The 23,826-nt window shown below is 40.8% G+C and overlaps 1 protein-coding gene and 1 long non-coding RNA gene across 2 annotated transcripts; both read right to left on the bottom strand.

The window, feature by feature from the left end:
• Positions 1-1,587: 1,587 nt before the first annotated feature.
• On the bottom strand, positions 1,588-22,729 carry shoc1 (shortage in chiasmata 1). Its single transcript, XM_023979296.2, has 26 exons — positions 22,647-22,729; positions 17,723-17,801; positions 17,260-17,389; positions 16,947-17,037; positions 16,579-16,781; positions 16,158-16,320; positions 15,830-15,946; positions 13,447-13,541; positions 12,974-13,237; positions 12,820-12,849; positions 12,133-12,660; positions 11,802-11,978; positions 11,125-11,301; positions 10,759-10,851; positions 10,450-10,631; positions 10,188-10,260; positions 9,872-9,941; positions 9,597-9,775; positions 9,207-9,312; positions 8,990-9,101; positions 8,557-8,672; positions 8,375-8,462; positions 8,149-8,280; positions 4,805-4,951; positions 3,731-4,550; positions 1,588-3,528 (listed from the first exon to the last, which is right to left on the bottom strand). Coding segments are annotated over exons 1-26 (4,260 nt in total). The 5' UTR covers positions 22,649-22,729; the 3' UTR covers positions 1,588-3,442.
• On the bottom strand, positions 14,117-14,968 carry LOC139023558 (uncharacterized). Its single transcript, XR_011474687.1, has 3 exons — positions 14,831-14,968; positions 14,547-14,663; positions 14,117-14,259 (listed from the first exon to the last, which is right to left on the bottom strand). It is a non-coding gene; the product is annotated as an uncharacterized lncRNA (long non-coding RNA).
• Positions 22,730-23,826: the final 1,097 nt, after the last annotated feature.

Raw genomic sequence — 23,826 nt, 5'->3', positions numbered from 1 at the left:
TTCAATTGTAGATCTTATTGAACTGTATAAACATCAAATGCAGTAAGACAGCCATGCTGTAGTGGTGTCATCAGAATAAAAAGAAACATCAGTGTAGCTAAAGAAACAACTATGCAGAGACTACAATTACAAAAGTAAATGTTACCGTCTCCTTTCAACTGACGTCCACATCGAGAGCCTGTCCAATCAAAGTACTTTATCTAGAAGAACATAGTGTTATAAAACAATCACAGTAGTAGCCTGACCTTTGAGGTGGTTAGGGAAGAATTCTGCTTTGAAGGTTAGATTTGAACAGCCTGTTAATTCTCACAATATGTCACCTATTCAATCCAGGGCCAAAGTGTGGCAGGCAGGACCAATTACTGGACCATTACACTGATGTTGATTTAGCCTCCACGTGTTGGACTTCTTTAATCATTTTCTCCCTCAGCTTTTGTTTTGCTTGCCGTTAAAAACACCCCCTTTTGGTCTTTTTGTTGGGCTTGTTGTTAAGGCAATGTGGCCAGAGACATATAACCGAAACGAAAGGCTAGCTTGGTGGTTATTTATGGTGTGTATGTGTCTGTGTGTGTGTGTGTGTGTGTGTGTAGCTTATGGACAGAGGAGGTTTGCTGCTGGCAGGAATCAATGCCCTCGGGGGCTCTTTGTCTGAGGCTCATTCCTGCGGGAGCAGGCTTCAGTCTGCTGGCTGGTGGAGATAAGCACTCTCTCCACACTCTGAGAGACAGTGATAAGAGGATTTCTGTGCTAAATGAAAAACTACCTTTTGAGCTCTGAAATGAAGTGGGGGGGAGACTATCAGTTTTAGCTGGAAAAATAGAACCTTCATAAAATGTTCTGATTATGAAATATTATTCTATGTAAAAGTAGTATTCGTAATAATAATGTATCTTGGTATTTAATCTAACGTAAACTGACTAATTTTAGAGTCTAAAATTATTCATGTATCAAGTCGGAATGGCAAAGACTAAATTGCAGGTCAATTACAGAGCAAAAACTATCCTTATTTTCAGTGCAGGGACAATCCATATAAACCTGAATCCCCAGCAAAAACAAATACAAAGCACGTTTTACTTTCCCAATGGTTATTTCACACACATCTCCCAAATAGAATATATGTAGTATTCCTTTTGGAATTCTCTCGAACCCTGCAAAATGTTTCTCTCAGCAACTATTCACATTGCAGTGGAAATGCAGTGTCTATCTGACTACATAAAGCATTTTTACAAGTTGTAACTGAGGTATTTGGGACCAGTATAGTCTTAGTCCCTTATTGTCGGTAAATACAGTGGCTATGCTTGTGAACAGAGCTTTTATTGCAGTCCTGATGTCCAGTCCACCTGCTGTTTCTCACTGCGGCACAGCTAAAAACACCAACCATGGAGACAGTGGACTGCTACGGAAAGGTCACAGGATGAAAGCATTAGACTAGACAGAAGATGTTTAGAAATGCACTAAGTGAACATTTGAATTGATGGAAATTACTGACATACATTCAATTGAGTTCATAAATATTAATCCGGTCTTGTTCATAGTCCTGATACAATGCTTAACATGTTCTGGCAAAAGCAAAGAAAGATCGAGGACAACATTTCAGATTGCTTTTATTTAAAAAGTATCTTTAATGTAATTTTTATATGAATTTGTAAAAGTCAAAATTACACAAATCTGTCTACACGCATCCTTCTTATAAAAAGATTCACAACATTTTTATTAAAAAAACAACTTACACAAAAATGTGTGATTATTTTCCTAACAACAGTTGAACATTTAATAGTGTCCTATAAAACACTCAAGAACCTATGGTATATTACAGAGCCTTCAGAAAGTATTCATACCCCTTGACTTTTTAGAAATGTTGTGTTACAGCCTGAATTTTAAATGGATTAAATTGAGATTTTGTGTCACTGGCCTACACACAATACACCATAATGTCAAAGTGGAATTAAACATTTAAAATGAAAAGCTGAAATGTCTTGAGTCAAGAAGTGTTCAACCCCTTTGTTGTGGCAAGCCTAAATAAGTTGTATGGACTCACTCTGTGTGCAATAATAGTGTTTAACATGATTTTTGAATGACTACCTCATCTCTGAACCCAACACATACAGATAAATTGGTTCTTCAGTCGAGTAGTGAATTTCAACCACAGATTCAACCACAAAGACCAGGGGGGTTTTCACAAAGAAGGGCACCTATTGTTAAATGATTAAAAAAAGAAAAGAAAGCAAGACATTGAATATCCCTAGTCACTCCACCTAGTCACTACAAAGATACAGGCGTCTTTCCTAACACAGTTGCCGGAGTGGAAGGAAACAGCTCAGGGATTTCACCAAGGCCAAAAACAGTTACAGAGTTTAATGGCTATGACAGGAGAAAACTAAGGATGGTTCAACAACATTGTAGTTACTACACAATACTAACCTAATTGACAGAGTGAAAAGAAGGAGGTCTGTACAGAATACAAATATTCAAAAATATGCAACCTGTAGGCAACAAGTGATTAAAGTAATACTGCAAAGAAATGTGGCAAAGCAATTCACTTTTTGTCCTAAATACAAAGTCTTATGTTTGGGGAAAATCCAATACAACACATTACTGAATAGCACTCTCAATATGTCCAAGCATAGTGGTGGCTGCATCATGTTATGTGTATGCTTGTAATGGTTAAGGACTGGGGGGTTTTTCAGAATAAAAAAGAAACGGAATAGAGCAAAGCACAGGCAAAATCCTAGAGGAAAACCTGGTTCAGTCTGCTTTCCACCAGACACTGAGAGATTAATTCACCTTTCAGCAGCACAATAACCTAAAACACAAGGTCAAATATAAAATGGAGTTGCTTACCAAGAAGAAACTGAATGTTCTTGAGTGGCCAAGTTATACTTCTGATTTAAATCTATGGCAAGACCTGAAAATGGTTGTCTAGCAATGACCAACAACCAATTTGACAGATCTGGAAGAATTTTGAAAAAAATTAAATGGGCAAATGTTGCACAATCCAGATGTGGAAAGCTCTTAGAGACTTACCCAGAAAGACTCAGCTGTAATCGCTGCCAAAGGTGCTTCTACAAAGTATTGACTCAGGGGTGTGAATACTTATGTAAATAAGATTTTTCTGTATTTTATTTTTACAATACATTTCCCAAGATTTCTAAAAATATGTTTTCATTTTGTTATTATGGGGTATTGTGTGTAGATGGGTGACAAAACAAAATAAAAGTAATCCATTTTGAATGCAGGCTGTAACACAACAAAATGTGGAATAAGTCAAGGGGTATGAATACTTTCTGGAAGGCACTGTACCTGTATTTCTTACATACTGAATATCACTAGTTGTAGACAGGGCAAGGGACTGACAGCATTCTATCCTTGTATGTTTTAAGAGTTTTCTGGTCATTTTTCAGGTCAATCTTACTATTTTGCCACTTCATAAATATGAGACATTTTAGAAAAACCTTAGTCTTGTCTGTCCATCACTTCGGCCTGGCACCTTCTCATAACTGAGCTTTCCCCTCTTCAATGGCGTTAAAACTGGGGGGAAATAAGAATAGTAAAATACATGAACAGGACAAAATAATCTCGTAATTGCTCACATTTACATAAATAATTATGTTCTTTTCACACTTCAGGCTATATTGGAACTTTTCCAAACGACTAAAGGAGTTCTCTGAAAACCTATTTAAATGTAAACTTGATTTCTCAGCACTCTAAACATGTTACTCTCAGTCTTCACCTGTGCCAGCCATCTCTGGGCCTTCTGCTCTCCTCTTCCTCTCCATCCCCGTTCTGTAACTGGTCCCATAGTCAGGTGACACACTCATGTCTCCCCTCCCCTGGGCAGTGCTGTAGGGGCTGCCACTGCTACTGCCCCCCCATGACAGAGATCCTCTAGGCGAGGCCAAGCTGGGGTAGTGGCTGACATTAGGGTAGTGCAGCCGGTCACTGTACCCTACTGTAGAGAACGAGTACATCTGGTTGTCGGAGTACGCTGGTCTCTGTGTGTTGGTGCTGTAGCTGAATGAGGATGAGAGGCCCGTCGGAAATTGATTTTCTGGCGCGTAGTCTCTGGGGGAGCCACAGGACTCCTGGTGTAGGGGTGCGCTGCCCGTCCACTCCTCTCCTCTTCTATTCCAGCCTACAAACTTCAGCTCATCGCTCTCCTCAACCTCCCATGGGTTGTGGCTCCAGGTGTGCTGAAAAGGGGCCTGCTGGGAGCCGAAGGAAGGACTCAAGTCCACCTGGAAGTCACCGCCTTCCTTGGTCATGACAGAGCTTTCTTCATAGAACCTCCCCGCTACACTCTCAGCACTGGGGGAGCCAGCGAGGAAGCAGTTGGAGTTGAATGGTTCTGGGTCGCGGTGTGTGTGACGGTTGCAGTCGGCGTGTGGGTCGCGGCTTGTATTAGGGTCGGGGTGTGTGTATTTATTGTCTCTGCTTGTGGCCCAAGGCTCAGTGGGGCTATTGTGGTCTTTCTGATGAGTGAAGTCAGTGTGAGACTCTGTGGAGGAGGCAGCCGCAGTCAGCTTGTACAGAGACGTGGTGTCACTGAAGAGCTGAAATAAGAAGGTCATTATTTCAAGTTTGTATTATCCATATAGCACCATCACAGAGTTTGGCTGATAAAACATAACCGAAGACAAAGTTTGTAACGATGACGATGCATATGTTCCATAGCATATGGAAAACGCATACATCTACATGGTAATATACAAAAAAGTAAGATACAACCCCATATTTACTTCCCAATGAAGGCAAGGTGTATGACAAGACTAGGAAACTCGTGAGAGGAGATGGCTGGCCAGGTCACCTTGATGACTTTGTGAGGGACCTCAGGGAGCAGCTCCTGCAGCTGGGAGAGGGAGGCCCCCAGGAGCCAGTGGCGAGTGGGGCCCCTCAACATCAGCTGAGCCGCTAGAGGGTTCATACAGTGGAACTCTAGCAGACACCTCTCCTCCTGGGGGGAAGACATAAGGGAAGAGCAGCCGGTGAGACCAAATAAACAAACACATACATACACGCAGAAAGACACACACGGTACCAGTCAAAGGTTTGGACACACCTACTCATTCAAGGGTTTTCTTTATTTTTACTATTTTCTACCTTGTCACAACACAACTGATTGGCTCAAAAGCATTAAAAAGGAAAGAAATTCCACAAAGGCACACCTGTTAATTGAAACGCATTCCAGGTGACTACCTCATGTAGCTGGTTGAGAGAATGCCAAGAGTGTGCAAAGCTGTCATCAAGGCAAAGGGTGGCTATTTGAAGAATCTCAAATATAAAATATATTTTGATTTGTTTAACACTTTTTTGGTTACTACATGATTCCATATGTGTTATTTCATACTGTTGATGTCCTCACTATTATTATACAATGTAGAAACTAGTAAAAATAAAGAAAAACCCTTGAATTAGTAGGTGTGTCCAAACTTTTGGCTGGTACTGTACATCCAAATACACAAGAGCAAATACACATACAAACACATTCGCACACACGCACACACAGACCGCCCACTGGGACAACTAATTCCCTCTGTGTAAACTGTATGCTTCCGTCATTAATTAACTAAATGATGACATCGGCACTATTACAGCACTCTGAAATTAGCTACATTAATTTGGTATTTCATTAGGATCCCCATTAGCTGTTGCAAAAGCAGCATCTACTCTTCCTGGGGTCCACACAAAATATGACATAATACCGAACATTAATAGACAAGAACAGCTCAAGGACAGAACTACATACATTTAAAAATGCCACATGTAACCTACATTTCAATACATACACACAAACTATCTAGGTCAAATAGGGGAGAGGTGTTGTGCCGTGTGGTGTTGCTTTATCAGTTTTTGCAATGGCTCTATATAATATTGTACGCTTTGTTGAATTTGTTCTGGATTTAGGGACTGTGAAAAGACCCCTGGTGGCATGTCTGGTGGAGTAAGTGTGTGTGTCAGAGATGAGTTTAAGTTGACTATGCAAACAATTTGGAATTTTCAACACAATGTCTCTCATAAAAAATAAGAAGTGATGCAGTCAGTCTCTACTCAACTCTTAGCCAAGAGAGACTGGCATGAATAGTATTTATATTAGCCCTCTGATTACAATGAAGAGCAAGACGTGCCACTCTGTTCTGGGCCAGCTGCAGCTTAACTAGGTCTTCCTTGCAGCACTCAACCACACAACTGGCCAATATTCAAGATAAGACAAAACTGGAGCCTGCAGGACTTGCTTTTTGGAGTGCAAGTGTTATAAAAGCAGAGCTTCTCTTTTTTACAGACAGACCTCTCCCCATTTTCACAATTGAATCTATATGTTGAATCTATATGTTTTGACCATGACAGTTTACAATCTAAGGTAACACAAAGTCATTTAGTCTCCTCAACTTGTTCTGGGTCGCACCCTTCATTACCAGATTCAGCTGAGGACTAGAACTTAGGGAATGATTTGTACCAAATACAATGCTCTTAGTTTTAGCGATGTTCAGGACAAGTTTACTACTGGCCACCCATTCCAAAACAGACTGCAACTCTGTTAAGGGTTTCAGTGACTTCATTAGCTGTGCGTATATGGTTGAATCATCAGCATACATGGACACACATGCTTTGTTTAATGCCAGTGGCAGGTCATTGGTAAAAATAGAAAAAAGTAGAGGGCCTAGAGAGCTGACTGCTGTAGACCACACTTTACATGTTTGACATTATTGAAGCTTCCATTAAAGAAAACCCTCTGAGTTCTATTAGATAGATAGCTCTGTATCCACGATATGGCAGAGGTTGAAAAGCCATAGCACATACGTTTTCTCAACAACAGTTAATGGTCAATAATATCAATGGCTGTAATGAAATCTAACAGTACAGGTCCCACAATCTTCTTATCAATTTCTTTCAACCAATCATCAGACATTTGTGTCAGTACAGTACATGTTGAGTGTCCTTCTCTATAAGCATGCTGACAGTCTGTTAATTTGTTTACAGAGAAATAGCATTGTATTTGGTCAAACACAATTTTTTCCAACAGTTTGCTAAGAGCTGGCAGCAAGCTGATAGGTCTGCTGTTAGAACTAGTAAAGGCCGCTTTACCACTCTTGGGTAGCGGAATGACTTTGGCTTCCCTCCAGGCTGAGGACAAAGACTTTCCTCTAGGCTCAGATTAAAGATATGACGGATAGGAGTGGCTAAAGAGTCAGCTACCATCCTCAGTAGCTTTCCATCTAAGTTGCCAATGCCAGGAGGTTTGTCATTATTGATTGATTGATAAAAAAGAATCCACCAAAATTCTAACTTGCAATGCTTTTCTTTCATTATTTGTATTTTTATGCATGAGTATGATGGCTCACTGTTTGTTGTTGGCATTTCCTGCCTAAGTTTGCCCACTTTGCCAATGAAGTAATCATTAAAATAATTGGCAACATCAAATGGTTTTGTGATGAATAAGCCATCTGATTAGATGAAAGATGGAGTTGAATTTGTCTTTCTGCCCATACTTTAATTTCAAGTTTTTTATACAATTAATCTTGGCTTCATAATACAGTTTCTTCTTCTTTTGTTGAGTTTAGTCACATAATTTCTCAATTTGCAGTAAGTCAGCCAGTCAGATGTGCAGTCAGATGTATTAGCCACTCCTTTTGCCCCATCTCTTTCAACCATACAGTTTTTCAATATCCTCATCAATCCATGGAGCCCTCACAGTTCTAACATTCAAGGTGCATGTTTATCAATAATTGAGAGAAGCAATTTCATAAATTCATCAAGTGCAGTGTCTGGATGCACCTTATTAATAACATCAGACCAACAACAATTTTTTAACATCATCCACATAAGAGTCACAGCTAAATCTTTTGTATGATCTCTTATACACTATTTTAGGCCCCGCTTTCGGAACTTTGTCATTCCTGGATATAGCCACTATATTGTGATCACTGCATCCAATGGGTACGGATACAGCTTTAGAACAAAGCTCTACAGTATTAGGAAAAATGGAATCAATACATGTGGATAATCTTGTTCCTGTTGTGTTTGTAAACACCCCAGTAGGTTGATTAATAACCTGAACCAAATGATAATAATAGCAGTGGAAAGGATGAAAATACCACATGCTACTGAGAGATAAAAAGGCAGTTTGGTTAGACTACAGTAGTTACTAATCACCTCTGAGGAAATCACAGAAAGCCATTCTCTGTCCAGGTAGCTGAGAGGATCTCTGTCACTGGACAGCAGTGTATGGAAGGCTATCTGGCAGATCCATTTGGCAATGTCCACCACTTCTGATACAATCAGCACCTGGTATTGAGAGAAAAGAAAGAAAGAAAAGATTCATAGAAATGTTGTATCAGACTTGCATGGTTGATTTTGATGAGAGCTGAATGTATTTTACCTTGACATCCAGGTCCTCAGTCTTGAGGCCAAACAGCACCAGAGAGGAGTAAACCAACACCAGGTTGTTGAAGCCCTCGCTGGTCAACCTACACCCACAGAGACGACCACAAAAACAATTGAAAAATGTAATCTGTGGGAAATGTGTGCGCGTTGGTGTGCGCGTTGGTGTTGAGTACTAACCCAGAGTCCTGCTGGCAGTGAAGGATGAGCCAGCAGCAGCTGTACTGCAGAGACAGAGCAGTCAGTCGAATCACTAGACTCTCACAGGCCCGCTCCTGACACAGCTCCTCCTGCTCCTGGTGATGGGGGAGACCAGAGCAAAGAACACATATGCACAGTTTGAGAATGTCTTAACCTACAGTTCTTCTAGGTATGAGACAGAAACAGATAGAAAAGTATTATCAACTGGGGAAATGTGTTATTCAACAATGTAATAATAGGATAGGGAGGGGAGTGTATGAAGGGAAAAGGCCATGGGCATACAGTACATTTTGGTGGAGAGACATTCTTCTGAAGAACATTTATTGGGACACAACTAAACAATGGATAAGATCCTTCTAAAGACAGACAGAGCAAGGCCCTCTCCTCACTGGGACTGGCCAGGAGGACCTACTTGAATGATGACTGCCGTGCTTTCGTCTACTGTAATCACAGCATAGTGGTGAGTCCCTCCAAGCATCTGTAAGGACTGAGAGTGGCTCCTCTCCAATACAGTCATATTACACCTGCAACAAAGAGACACACCCTCAAACCTACTCCAAAAAATAAGGCCAATAAAGTCAACAGATTTCAGAAGTGACTTCAAATGATTCAGTGGAAAGAAGACCCACGTTGACTCCAGTATCTGAAGCAACAGAGGACAGCTGAGCAGACCCTCGGTCACAAACAACACGAAGGGGACACTCTGCTCCAGGGACCAAGACTCAGGGTCACTCACTGGTGGATTAATACAAACACAGACACGCAAGCACACACAAATGGTAATTGGTGAAAGGAGAATTGATTATCATAGTGCCTCTACATCTGCATTGCTTGCTCTCTTGGGTTTAAGGCTCGGTTTCTGTATAAGCACTTTGTGACAACTGCTGTTGTAAAAAGGGCTCTATAAATACATTCGATTATCATAATTGATCGATCATTTCAGAATTTCATGAGAAATGGCCAAGAAGCAATTAACACCATTTTAAAGAATCATCTTCCTGCCGAGTTCAATTACAAACCAGAGGAATTAGGTATCCTGGTCTGGAAGGTGATGTGTGTGATGTTCCTCTCTGTGCAGATGGCAGCCCAGGGCGAGTGTTCTGTGTTGCTGTACTCCACCACCAGGGAGAAACAGTCCCAGGGGAAGTCTGCTCCCATGTGCTGACTACACACCACCACACAGCAGCTACGCTGCAGGCTGGGAGAAGGGAGAAGGCATGACAGTATCATTTCTCAATAGGAGTTCCAATAAACAAAAGAAGTATGTATAAATAGAGTTTTGGAAGATAATCACCTATCTAGAATTTTCGAACCCTCCAGCTTACTTCGACTCTCCTCAGGATACACTGCAGCTACAGCCTCACCTGGGACACACACACACACACACACACACACACACACACACACACACACACACACACACACACACACACACACACGGTGGGGCTGATTACTAAAGTAATCTTGCATAAGACTATTAAATAAAAACCGTGAGCAAGTGTAAGATAAATGCACCGCAACAGGCCATGTCTGCTTGAATTGGCATTACTGAGTAATACAAACTAGACAATATTAGGTCAAGTCTGAGAGAAGCGAGAAAGTTTCCTTACCTGTGACTAGGCTCAGGGCTTTAATGAGCATAGCTCTGGCACAGTCCAAGTCCATTGTTATTATCACCAGAACCTACAATATAAAACGTATTTACCTCTGAAATACTACGGTCATCAATTGTGATGACTTTCACAACGTAGTCGGGTTTGTGGTGAAGTTCACATACTGTAGATCCTATCGTGCCTTTTAGCTGTCATGTTGAATGAATTGCAATGTTTACTTTTCATATCCATATGCATTTTGATAGGAAAGAAAACTCACATTGGAGTTTTGGACCCCATTGCTCTTGCTCTGCACCCATGTGGTAAGCTGTTCCTGCAGTTCCAGTATCTTTGGGTTGGGCTCTTGATTTTTCTGACTGAGATACAGAACAATCTCCAGCTTTCTCACCAGCTTGTCCAGACTCTGCCCCGCACAGGCCTCTGTGGCCTTGGATAGGTACTCTGTTACAGGACCAAAAAGAGGGGAATTCCATATGTATAGAGGACAAAACCGTGGTTTGCGATCAATTAAAAGCATTGTTGAATAGCAGTGTGCTGGAGTTGACATTTTCAACTCCTGTATACTGACCCACTGCAGTGCTAAGGTCACACTTGAAGAGCAGGTCCTTCACTGTCACAAGGACATGTATCAGTGCCACATAGTTAAACAAAGCCTCTGGGTCTGCAACACAACATCAAACAACTTCTTCAATGTCAGGCCATAAAATGAGATGTTCAGATTCAATTACTAGGCTGCAGTATATTATTACCTTAATTTGTATTACTTTAATCCTTTCAATCGTGGCTTAAACACAGTTTATCAGATCAGAAATCTACTAAACAAATGGAAAGTCAAGGAAGAACACGCCAGAATAAGCCAACACATATATACACCAGTGTCCAAGCATGATGGGTGCCTGACTGGTTGTGTTTGGTAAATGTGTGTGTGTCTCACCCTGGCCCTGTCGAATGCTGAGCTCCTTCTCCTGCTGTTTCAGTAGGAAACGTGTATGGTCCGGGTACAGGGTGCTGAAGTCTCCACAGGCTGTGTTAGTCAGCCCCAGCTCCCTGGCTCTGGACAGGCAGGGCAGAGCAAATGCCTGCAGCTCTCTGTACGCCCAGAACTGACTCTCTGCAGCACAGAGGGAGGGGAGGCGGCTGTAACTGTGCTCAGAATTGGACGTGTATCATGGTTAGCAGCTTGATGTTTATTGGGATGAATCTTGTCCTGGAGGCAGAGCTGAGTGATATCCTCTAGATTGGCCAGCTGCAAAGTCCAAATTGACTATATATCGTAATAATTCATGAAATGGTCTTAATTTAAGGTTAGGGTTAGGCAAAAGGTTAGCATTGTGGTTAAGGTTAGGTTTAAAAAAATATTTTAGGACATTGTGGCTGTGCCAGCTAGTGACTACCCTGCAAAGCTGCCTCCAGTACATGAGTCATCACAATGATTGCCAACCTGCTCAAGGTTAGGGGACGATGGAATCAGTTTTCACAGAATCGTCTGCATTTGGTTATCAATATACTGTAGCTATATACATGTTTAGTAACAGTATTTAGCTGTTAATATAGGTGAACATATTTAGTAGGATTATTTAGTTCAATGTGTACCACAGTATCACACTGTACCTGTGGCTTGGATTTGTATGACTTTGCTGTTATGTCTGTCCTCAGGGACAGGCTGAATTATTTCCTCAGGGGCTCTGATGTCATTTCCTGTGACTGCATAGGCAACAGGCTTTACATCGAAGCCAGGCCTCATTTCTGTCGTAGGTGGCTGTGGTGTCTGCTGCTCCACCTGTGCCACTGAAAATCACTCACTTACTTATTAAATAAGTTAAATGCTTAGAGGGCCTAAAATAATCTCACAAACCCATGTTGCTGTGAATACTGCTTGTCATGGTGAATTGCCATGAACATGGACAGTAAAATATCATATCGTATCTACTTCATACTTTACCTGAGGTGCTTGTATGGTTCTGAGGCGACACCGAGACGTAGGTTCTCTGTTGGGCCCTTAACATCATGAAAGTGGACAGAGGGTCTAAGTCCTTCTGAGGTTTAGCCACTGGGAGACTCATGTGACGGTCTCTCACACCGGGTTTGGATACATTAGCTCTCTGGTCAGGTAAACCCTCCTTCTTCTGAGGTCTAACGGCATGGTTGAACTTCTCCAGGTAAGTAGTGGTGGTAGCCTGTGCTGCTGAGATGGCCATACTCCCAGCTCTCTCTTTCTCACGAGACGTTGAAACAGCCTGCGTTGAAAAGACCACAGTCCCAGATCTCTCTTTCTCTTGGGAAGAAGTAGATGCTTGGGCTGTGAGGGCCACATTCCCGGTTCTCTCTCTCTCCTGGGAAGTGGCAACAGCTGGTGCTGAAATGACTGTGTTCCCAGCTCTCTCTCTCACCTGATGATATGGCACAACCATGGGCGTTGCATTCTTCAGGATAGACCTGCCTTTGATCTCACTTGGTGGGCCTGACAACTCTAGGGACAGAGAGGAGCGAGATCCAGAATTTTGCTGCAGCCATATTATACACCTTTTCAATGTTTTTTTGAGGCACTGCGGAAGATAGCGGCAGCAAGGTGCTTATTATATTATATGGTAATAAACTGATTCATATATCGGCCTGATATTAAACTTACCAGAGTCATCTACAGATTCACTCAATATATCTGTAAAACAAGATAACACAACATCCTCAATAAGTTTCACGCTTTGAAAGAATTTACAGTTACCTAGACAGGTAGCTAGCAATACAGCAGTGGGACAATAGTTTTATAGATCAGTCAAACTTACTGTCCATCTGGCAGGGTGATAGTAGTGTGAAGTCCTCTATCATACTGCTCAATGTCTCCATAAGGTGGGGTTGGTCTGAGATCATCATACTCTCAGTGAAGTCAGAGGAACCATTCCCATACATCCCTGTCAGTCCTGGTGAGTTTGTTCCCAGACATGATAGTTCCATTCCTTCATCGAGTCTCACAGAGTTGTCCCGACCAATCCCTAATAAGACTTCGGTCAAAGGCTGGAGCTGCACAACGGATTCTGACTTCTGAGGTTCTGTTAGCATTTAGCAAAGAGAAGAAAATGTATTCTTAGTAATGCACTGCTGCTAACAACGCAATGTGCAAAATGCAGCATGAATGCAGGCAAAGGAAGTGTGACAGAGGGAACTTAGGTAACTCTGAACTGGTAACAGTGCATATTGTAAGTTGTGATAAGTCTTGTTATGTCACACACCTCATTCAACTACAGTACTATGCTCTTACCTGCCAAAAGAAAGCCCAATACCAAGTCAAGGTGCTTCTCTGCCCTCCAAAGTGCCTCTTCCATCTCCTCCTGATCTTTCTCAGACACAAAATAACTACAAGACAATCACCGGCCCCATGAGACCCTGCATCACTTAGTGACACGCTGCATCACTTAGTGGCACGCTGCATCACTTAGTGGCACGCTGCATCACTTAGTGGCACGCTGCATCACTTTTAGTGGCACCGCGTGCATCACTTAGTGCACGCTGCATCACTTAGTGACACGCTGCATCACTTAGTGCACCGCTGCATCACTTAGTGGCACGCTTGCATCACTTAGTGGCACGCTGCATCACTTAGTGGCACGCTGCATCACTTAGTGGCACGCTGCATCACTTAGTGGCACGCATGCATCACTTTAGTGGCACGCTGCATCACTTAGTGGCACGCTGCATCACTTAGTGGCACGCTTACAAAGCCATATATAGAGATATGATGTACTGTGTATAGGGTGCAGCACACTTAGTGATGGAATCRCAGAACAAACAACATTGCAGGTTGCTATATCCTGTATCCTGATATAAGCAGCCACATCTGCAGTGGTAGAACACGCCAAGGAATGTACCCCAGCTATGAAAAATACATGGTATTATCMRTKTAGTCTTACCCTCAKACTGGTGATAGGTCAAGAGGTGACTTACTATCTGTAGAGTGGAGAGATCTGCTCAGCTGGGAGTTGSGAGGAGGCCAGACAGAGCTGGGTCAGGTTAGGCTTGGGAGAGAGGGTGAGGGGTAGGTCCATCTCCATCTGAGTAGGCAACACCAAGTGATCTGATAGGAGGGGGGTGGAAATTCTAATAATTCACACATTGATTTGGTTATACCATATGTCGATAATACATTGTACAGTGTATGTAGCCATTCTGTTGATTTATTGACTATTGACACAATGAGAATATACAGTAAAGTGAGATCTACAGTAAAGTAAGATCTATAGTAAAGTGAGATCTACAGTAAAGTGAGATCTACAGTAAAGTAAGATCTACAGTAAAGTAAGATCTACAGTAAAGTGAGATCTACAGTAAAGTGAGATCTACAGTAAAGCGATAGTTTGGTACCTGATGACTTGAGATCCAGCAGGATTTCATTAATCTCACAATGAGAGTCATTGACTGGCAGCCTTGGCACTTCAAACTGGGATATGTCCACTGACTCCAGTGCATCTGAGGGAGTTGCTGAAAGAAAGAACATAAAACAGGTTGTTATTGGTAAGGAATATTTCTTCTCAATGATTTAACTGGCTAAAGGTTAAATAAACAGATGACACAGGACTTTGCGATTAGCTTCAATCACTGTCATTCCACACGGTAAATGCTGTTCCTAGATATAGTTACCCCCCCACCTTTAGTGAGCATATCCAGGCAAGAGGTTCGCTCCTCTATCAATTCGGGTAGAACATTCAATAGTTTAGGAATATTTGAAAAAGGGAGGCAATCTTCTCTCTTGGGTGTGCAGGTGTCCATTTCAACAGGTAACATCAGAGACTATAAGAAAGGAAAAAAAATTAATAATTTATACAATCTGGTAACTATTTGCTAAACAGATTTGTTATATAATCTTCCTCCTCAGTGTCCTGTATAATCATCTCTTCATTCTCTATGATTGTATTTGTACTAAGGTTTTTTGGGGACAAACCTTGAGCCTTTCTTTATTAGATCAACTGGTGCTGGGGTTCAGCTTGACGGTAAGGATGCATTACTTTGATTTCATCATCAGGATTTGGATCAGAACAAAGTATACATAATGAATCTCTTTTATGTATTGTAAATATTTTATACATAAATGCAAGTGCTAAAGAAAAGTCAAGAAAATTACTTTAAAATGCTGCATGAATACATTTTAAAAATGGTAATGCAAAGCGAACCCTAAATGCATGTGAAGCCTTATATATTTTTGTTTAAAGATGCACTACGCAGAAATCGCTCCACCATTTCCTGGTTGCTAAAATTCTAATAGTTCGCTTAATTTCAGTTCATGTGACAAAACGAGCAGTCATAGTGTAGAGTATCATTGTACCATCTAAACCATTGCGAAACATATTTTACTTTCAGCTTTGTACACCAGCTTCAAACAGCTGAAACTACAATATTTATGGTTATGGAAAAGACAAAAAAAATGAAACTTAAGAACGGGAAGCATAAAAATAGCGCACAAAGAACAGATCTACCGCTTCTTTAGACCTATAACTCACATTTCTATGTGAATTTAGTCAGGTCGCCAGAAAAGCTTTAAATGTGTATACCCTGTGTATAAAGATTGTCTTTATTTTGCATACTGTGTTGCAAAGTATGACTATATTTAGTTTTTTGTTGTTAATAAAACATTAAAATAATAATAATACAAATAAATGACCTCTTCATTCAACAACGACTCTTTGCTAAAGTCCTCGTCAGTGTTTGAACAGGTTTCGGAGCGTTCCGTCTCTGCATCAAGGGGTACCTCATAGGCCACACAGTGCCTGAAAGCCCAATTGACATTAAATAGTTTACAAAACAAAAACGGATCATTAAGTGATACTACACAACAAAGACAACTGTATATTACCACCATGAATGAAAATATCCTTAATGAATTGAAAATTGTCCATGGTTTTCTATAAGGATGATTCATTAATTTAATTCCAATTCCCTTACTGAGTTCACTGAAATGACCCCAATACTGTTGCCTACCTGAATATAGCTTCCTCTGACAGGGTGCCTCCAGTGGAGCTGAGAAGAGGATCTGACACAGGCAGGTTCCTCAGTCTGGACAACTTGGCTTTCATGGAGGGCAGATGTTTCCTGAACTGTGGCAAGTGATCAGCAAACAGAACCTCCTCTGGCATGACAAGATCTGAGAGGAAAATACAGGTTTGGTTATATCAGTACATGTCCACATAGTTATTTTGCGACTTGTTTCTTTTAACTTACCTCTACTGACATAGACACAGCTTATAGCAGATACCTTAGGACAGGATATCTCTGGATATGTAATTCAAAATAATTCAAGGGATTTCCCTCTTCATCGTTATTCATCCAGTAACAGGAAAATAACATTGTCTGATACACAGTGTAGGAATATTTGCATTGAGGCATTATGTTATGAACTGACCGTCACGCTGATGTCTTGGGCTCATTTTCTCTCCTGTGCTCTTGCTAAAGGATTCATTACAGACAAAGTGTCCCTTGTCCTTCCTAGCCTCTCTCAGGAGCCACGCTGCTTCATCTCTATCTAAATCAAGCTGCGAGTTAGGGTTGGAGCTCGGTATCACCTCCAGAAGATCCACTCTCACCTGGGTCAGACTAACACTCAGCCTGAAAAATTACATAATGATGAGAAAACCCTGTCAAATGTAGCGCATACAATCCTTCAGTAACTTCTCAGGTGTAAACTGAACTTTAAGCATTTGGATTGTCTTTAAACACACATACTGTAGGTGTACAGTAGCCTATATACATGTTTTCAAATGAAGTGTTTACTTCTCAAGAGAGCATGTTGGTTGTCCTTTAATGCCCAAGTCATCTAGTACAGATCCACTGACAAACAGTTTGCAGTTGGAAATCACATTCCCTGTCAAAACAAGGAATAGGAAAAACTTGTCTATGAGTTCTTATCTAACCACTGCTGATGCAATAATGTAAATGTTTAGACTAATTCCTATAGATAATCATAATCATACAAATCTATGTTGGCCCATATATAATTGAAGCATTTACATTGAAAAACCTTGGAATAGGGCCAACTGCTGGGTAGTCGGGTAGATAACTCATTAAAAAGAGTAACTCAACATACCTCTGCTCCATGGTTTCCTGTAGGTGACCTCAGGGGGGTTACCAGTGTGGGGGTAGAGGTCACTGCTACCCAGATGGTAGGGCATCGGCAGGGCCAGCCAGTTCATGGTCAATTTGAGACTAGTAGAAGCCTATAGATTGAGACAACGATGCAATCTAACATCAGACCAAGGTTCAAATAAAGCAATTTTATACGAGACGGCATAGTAAACTACTTATTTCAGCATGGCTGCAGTTATAGGTATGAGGCAAAGCCGAAAATAATACCTTGAATAAATCATTTCAAATACTTTAGCTGTACTCGATTGAGTTTGCCTGTTGCAATGGAAGCAATAAAATAAAAAAAAGTTTGGTAACAATATACAACACTAACTTATGTTTACTAGAAATAATAAACAGGGGATAAATCATTGGCTAACACACAGGCTTCAGATAGAGGGGAAAGGCCTAAGTGGTCAACTCACCTCAGAAGAATAGTCGAGAGCTCTATATTTGACTGCTGAGAAAATAGGACTTGACTTGAAAGAGCACCCATCTTCAGACCTGGAGGGGGACAAACAAAAGTAGAGCAAGAATGGAGAGTCAAGATCTGAGTAGCACTTGTGCAGAATTGTTATAACTGTAATAGATTGATCATATTAGAGAAACAGACTTAAATTATGGATATTGGGCCCGTAACACTAACATACTGTATTTGCATGACTTACTAGCCTATAGTATTGTGTGACATGTGAGCCAGTGGCTGCATGAACATAAACACACAAACACAGGTATTTGGACTGTGTCAGATGCAACAGATTGTAAACCAAAAAAGAAAGAAAGAAAAACAACAACAATGTATCACTACTAAAGAGAAGAGCATTCCATCAGCCCAGGTTTGATTGAGTTTCAAATATTTTCAAATAATAAATGATTAATTTGAGCAAGATAGAGTATTTTGTATCATGGCTCCTCATCATATTTTGTCTAAAAACATTTGCATTTGTTTGACTTGTGAAATGCACTCCAACTTAGAGATTAAGATGAATGTACTTTTGACAGATATTTTATTTAAAAAGGTACACAATGAGTACATCCGTATGTTTTAAGAATGTACTTGGCTTCATGTCGTCAATATCCAATGAAAATGTCTGATGGCAATCCTTGAGAACTCAGTTAGATCACACAGTAGGAAGCAACGTGGGTGGTGTGCCGGCTGTAATGAGTTTTACACCTACAATATAATGTGATTTAAATCACATTTCAGAGACTGGAAATTCCTGACCACTATTTTGATTTTATGTCCACAGATACTCCCAGGTGTATTTTTCAGACGAGCCAGACTACAACCAAAGAGGAGATGAACACCACTGATAATTAACACCCTGCTGTCTCTAATCTCTCCTACAGCAACATAACCGGACTACTCTTCAATTAATATTACAGTGCATTCGGAGGGTATTCAGACACCTTGACTTTTTCAAAATGTGTTACGTTACAGCCTTATTCTAAAATTGATTCAACTGTTTCCCTCATCAATCTACACACAATACACCATAACGACAAAGCGAAAACATTTTTTTTTTATGTAGGCAAATTTATAAAAAATCAAAAACAGAAATATCTTATTTACATAAGTATTCAGATCCTTTGCTATGAGACTCGGAATTGAGCTCAGGTGCATCCTGTTTACATTAATCATCCTTGAGATGTTACTACAACTTGATTGGGGTCCACCTGTGGTAAATTAAATTGATTGGACATGATTTGCAAAGGCACACACCTGTCTATATAAGGTCCCACAGATGGCAGTGCATGTCAGAGCAAAAACCAAGCCGTGAGGTCGAAGGAAATGTCCGTAGACCCCCGAGACAGGATTGTGTCGAGGCACAAATCTGGGGCAGGGTACCAACAAATGTCTGCAGCAATGAAGGTCTCCAAGAACACAGTGGCACCACCAAGACTCTTCCTAGAGCTGGCCGCCCGGCCAAACTGAGCAATTGGGGTAGAAGGACCTTGGTCAGGGAGGTGACCAAGAACCTGATGGTCACTCTGACAGAGCTCCAGAGTTCCTCTGCGGAGATGAGAGAATCTTCCAGAAGGACAACCATCTCTGCAGCACTCCACCAATCAGGCCTTTATGGTAGAGTGGCCAGACTGAAGCCACTTCTCAGTAAAAGGCACATGACAGCCCACTTGGAGTTTGCCAAAAGGCACCTAAATACTCTCAGACCATTCAAAACAAGATGCTCTGGTCTGATGAAACCAAGCTTGAACTCTTTGGCCTGAATGCCAAGTCACGTCTGGAAGAAACCTGGCACCATCCCTACGGTGAAGCATGGTGGTGGCAGCATCATGCTGGGTGGGATGTTCTTCAGCGGCAGGGACTGGGAGACTAGTCAGGATCGAGGGAAAGATGAACGGAGCAAAGTACAGAGAGATCCTTGATGAAAATCTGATCCAGAGCACTCAGGACCTCAAACTGGGGCTTAGGTTCACCTTCCAACAGGACAACGACCCTAAGCACACAGCCAAGACAATGCTGGAGTGGCTTCGGGACAAGTCTCTGAATGTCCTTGAGTGGCCCAGCCAGAGCCCGGACATGAACCCAATCAAACATCTCTGGAGACCTGAAAATAGCTATGCAGCGACGCTCCCCATTCAACCTGACACATCTTGAGAGGATCTGCAGAAAATAATAGGAGAAACTCCACAAATACAGGTGTGCCAAGCTTGTAGTTTCATACCCAATAGGACTTGAGGCTGTAATCGCTGCCAAAGGTGTTAACAAAGTACTGAGTAAAGGGTCTGAATACTTATGTAAATGTAATATTTGTAATATGTTTACATTTTTTTTTAAGAATTTGCAAACATTTCTACAAACCTATTTTTACTTTGTCATTATGGGGAATTGTGTTTAGATTGATGAGGGGAAAAAACAAATGTAATCCATTTTAGAATAAGGCTGTAACGTAACAAAATGTGGAAAAAGTCAAAGGGTCTGAATACTTTCCGAATGCACTGTATACTGTTTGCCAAGTCTCCTACTTTGTAGTTGGCCTTCCTGTTAACGGTTGGGTGACGTGGCTGATTTTTACTGACTCTGGGTTGGCTGCAGAAATCCTCTTCCTCAAGTTGAGCATGACTGAGATCCTCCACTGCATAGATAACGTATACAACCGTAATGGAGGTTAACATCCCTGAGGCGGCTCTTGGAAAAGTGGCAGCCTTCATGTGGGATTTAATCTGGATTGGTTGTCCCCTGTTCCAGTGCTGTGTCTGTGCAGAGCGCTACCTGGTGGTGGTCCACACTGTGGTTTTCTTAAAGTTCAGACCCCTTAGATACAGGGTGTAATGTAGTGGTTTAGTTTGGTTTGTAGTTGTGGTTAATTATGTGGTCTTTGGAATCTTCTATCCTCATGTACCATATTATGGGATCTAGGTCTTGTTCCTGATTCCTTTTGGTGATGTTGTTTTGCTGTCTCTCAGTTCTCAGGGCTCTTAAACAGCCCGGGCCCGGGGAAGGAGAGAGGAAGGCAGGAAATAACATGAAGGTCTTTAGGATCATTTTGACTCTCATGACTTCCATATGTTGCGGTAAACTATGTCCCGTTACTAGTTGTTTTCATCCTGTTTGATCAATCAAATATAGCGGAATTGTTCCCGGTGTTTGCATCACCGTGGCTGTGTTCTTTGGGTTAGTGCAGCCCCTTCTCTACCTCCACAGGGCTGGGAAACTGCCCTGTATTAAATCATATCAAATTTTATTTGTCACATGCGCCGAATATAACAGGTGTAGGTAGACCTTACAGTGAAATGCTTACTTACAAGCCCTTAACCAACAATGCAGTTTTAGGGGTCCAAAAGATGTACATTGAGGTGGACACTATAGCTCAAATGTAGCTATGTTAGCCTATATTCTTTGAGAATTAAACAACTAAACATATTCCCAGACTGTAGCTTTAAAATCCTGATATTAGGCTAAGCCAAGGGTTTTCAAAGTGGGGTCTGCAGGGGGTCCGCAGGCAGACCTCAAAAGGAAAATACATGAATAATGAATATTACTAACAGATGAAACAACTTTTGGCCAAAGGATCTGTGAAATAAGTTTAAAGTGTGTAATACAATGTAATATTATGTTCTTAACCCTGGGCAACATGGGCCTGGGAGGCTCACAGGGATATTGGTAGGCACAGTACTCCACCACTTATACATTTCTTAACTCAAAACATGTATTTATTTTCACATCAATGCACTGTAATTTAAGGTTTAAAACGTTAAAGTTTTCTCTCTGCCTCATGGCTAAATGTGTAGAATTGCAGCATATTAGCGTTAAAGCGGCAACAACTCAAAATCTCTGCCCCATGGAAAAATATTTAGACTTGTAGAAAATTTGCTTGAAAACTGCAAAATTTCCTCTCCAGGCCGAGACGTGGTTCAACCAGCCATGGCCTGCAGATGTCATATTAAAACTCCTTGTAGACTATTTTTAATCGCACTCCAGTTGTGTTATGATTATGAGGGGGTCCCTGATGAATTTGCTATCACAAAATGGGATCCCTTGCCCCCCAAAAATTGAGAACCCCTGGACTAGGCTATAGGGGCGGCAGGGTAGCCTAGTGGTTAGAGTGCTGGGCTAGTAACTGAAAGGTTGCAAGTTCGAATCCCCGAGCTGACAAAGTGCAAATCTGTTGTTCTGCCCCTGAACAAGGAAGTTAACCCACTGTTCCTAGGCCGTCATTGATAATAAGAATTTGTTCTTAACTGACTTGCCTAGTTAAATAATGGTAAAATATATATTTTTAAATGTTCTTCTGGTAGCTAATAGTTTATTGTAGCTGTAGCTTGTGATTCATTTTAGTTAGTTAGTACACCCTGTTGAAGATACAACTCCTCTGATATAGGCCTTAGTAGGGAGCACTTGGCCGATACTGTACTGTATTTTGTACAATACATTACCCAGGGCCTAAATGAGCTTACTGTATGTTGCTTTTTGTTGCTAAAGAGATATTAACTATATTATAATGAGTAACGTTATAGTGTTATACAAAACCAATGTCTTCGTTGTAATAGAAATTATGCCTAATTTAGTTATCTTCTATTCTCATGAAGTACATTAAGCGAGGTATTACAAGGATTCTGTTAGCTAACACTTTTTAAATTGACATTCGTTCTCTAGTATGATGTTGGATAGCTAAAGCCAACCAGGCCACAGAGGCTAGCTAACGTTAGCTATCTTCACTGCCAAAATAAATCAAATGTGGGTTAGCTGAGCTAGCTATCAAGCTCTGGACATGGACTCAAGCTCTCAAAAAAAAACTATAAAAGGAAGTAAGTTAGTTGTATATGACCAACCATACATTTTTGTTCAATACTTATAGCTAGCTAGCTACGTTATATGACACTTACATGGCGGCGCCAATGACCTCCCTTCATCTAAAAACAAATGAAATAACAACCTCTTCTTTACTTCTGTGTTACCTCACCTTTCGATGCCCTCGTGACCTTCACTTGACAGATAATCATGACGTCACGAGTCGACCTTTCTCCCAGGATCTCGGTTTCCACTAGACAATACAGCCACAAAGTCAGATTCACAGCCACAAAGTCAAAATTGTCTACATAAATTTGCTTTTTGGTCTTAATTTAAGGTTATAGTTAGGCGTAGGGTTCGCAGTGTGGTTACGATTAAGGTTACAGTTAGGGTTAGATTGATTGTAAGAAGATACATTGTAGAAATGGCCGGGGGTTTAGCCATAATGATGACTTTGTGGCTGTGTTAACTAGTGACGACCCAGGATCTCTGCTCCCATCCTTCACGCAGAATTATATTTGTATGCTTCCTTGAGCTCAATGATCTGATTATTCGACATTGAACACAGAGTTGACATTCATGAGGAAAATTGTATTGATCTTTCCTTCATGAAATATTGTAATTTTGTGTATAATATAAATGTTCACCTTCAGTTTTTATCATCTATTATAACATAGTACATCTATTTCATTCTGAACTTGTTATTAATGCATGTAATTATAAAAGGTTTTGCTACCTACAGAGTAAAGAGTGTGTATTGTATTGCATGTAGGCTATTTTAAGAACATATTATTTATGATATTGCTGATAATAAAACTATATGAACAATTAAAAAACTAAAAACATGTTCACTTGTATTTTATCACAAATAATAATACAAAACATTTTTTACACAGTCACAATTTTACAGATAGATGTCGTTGAACATTATGCTGATATTACCAAGTGTGACCCATCTGAAAAAGTCAGTTATCACGATGACTGTCATGTCTTCTTACAAAACCTGACAAAGGGATACAAAATGTTTAGTAGGCGATGTATTAAGTCAGATTTGATCAATATACTGAAAAAGAATTGCACATATAGAACATGTCATATATAGGCATACACACAAAAATGACCAAAGCAAAGACTCCAATTGATCCTCCAGCAAAAAGTGATGAAACCTTCATTATGTAGGATGTACCTACCAAACGAGAGAAAACATCTTACAACAATCTGATTAAACCACAACAAAGCCAAAGGGATAAAGATGAGGAAAGGTAACCGTACCTC

The sequence above is a fragment of the Salvelinus sp. IW2-2015 genome, linkage group LG33 (genome assembly GCF_002910315.2).
Source record: "Salvelinus sp. IW2-2015 linkage group LG33, ASM291031v2, whole genome shotgun sequence".
NCBI classification, from domain to species: Eukaryota; Metazoa; Chordata; class Actinopteri; order Salmoniformes; family Salmonidae; genus Salvelinus; species Salvelinus sp. IW2-2015.
Note: the sequence above shows the minus strand (reverse complement) of the source record. Positions and strands in the feature narration are given on the sequence as shown.

What these genes read in the sequence shown, in the direction of transcription:
- shoc1 (XM_023979296.2), bottom strand. An exon ending in CACTGCCAGCAGGACTCTGG is followed by an intron (nt 8,463 to 8,556) that starts GTTAGTACTCAA and finishes CTGTGGGTGTAG; the next exon opens with GTTGACCAGCGAGGGCTTCA. An exon ending in TTTCTGTGATTTCCTCAGAG is followed by an intron (nt 4,952 to 8,148) that starts GTGATTAGTAAC and finishes TCTTCCCCCCAG; the next exon opens with GAGGAGAGGTGTCTGCTAGA.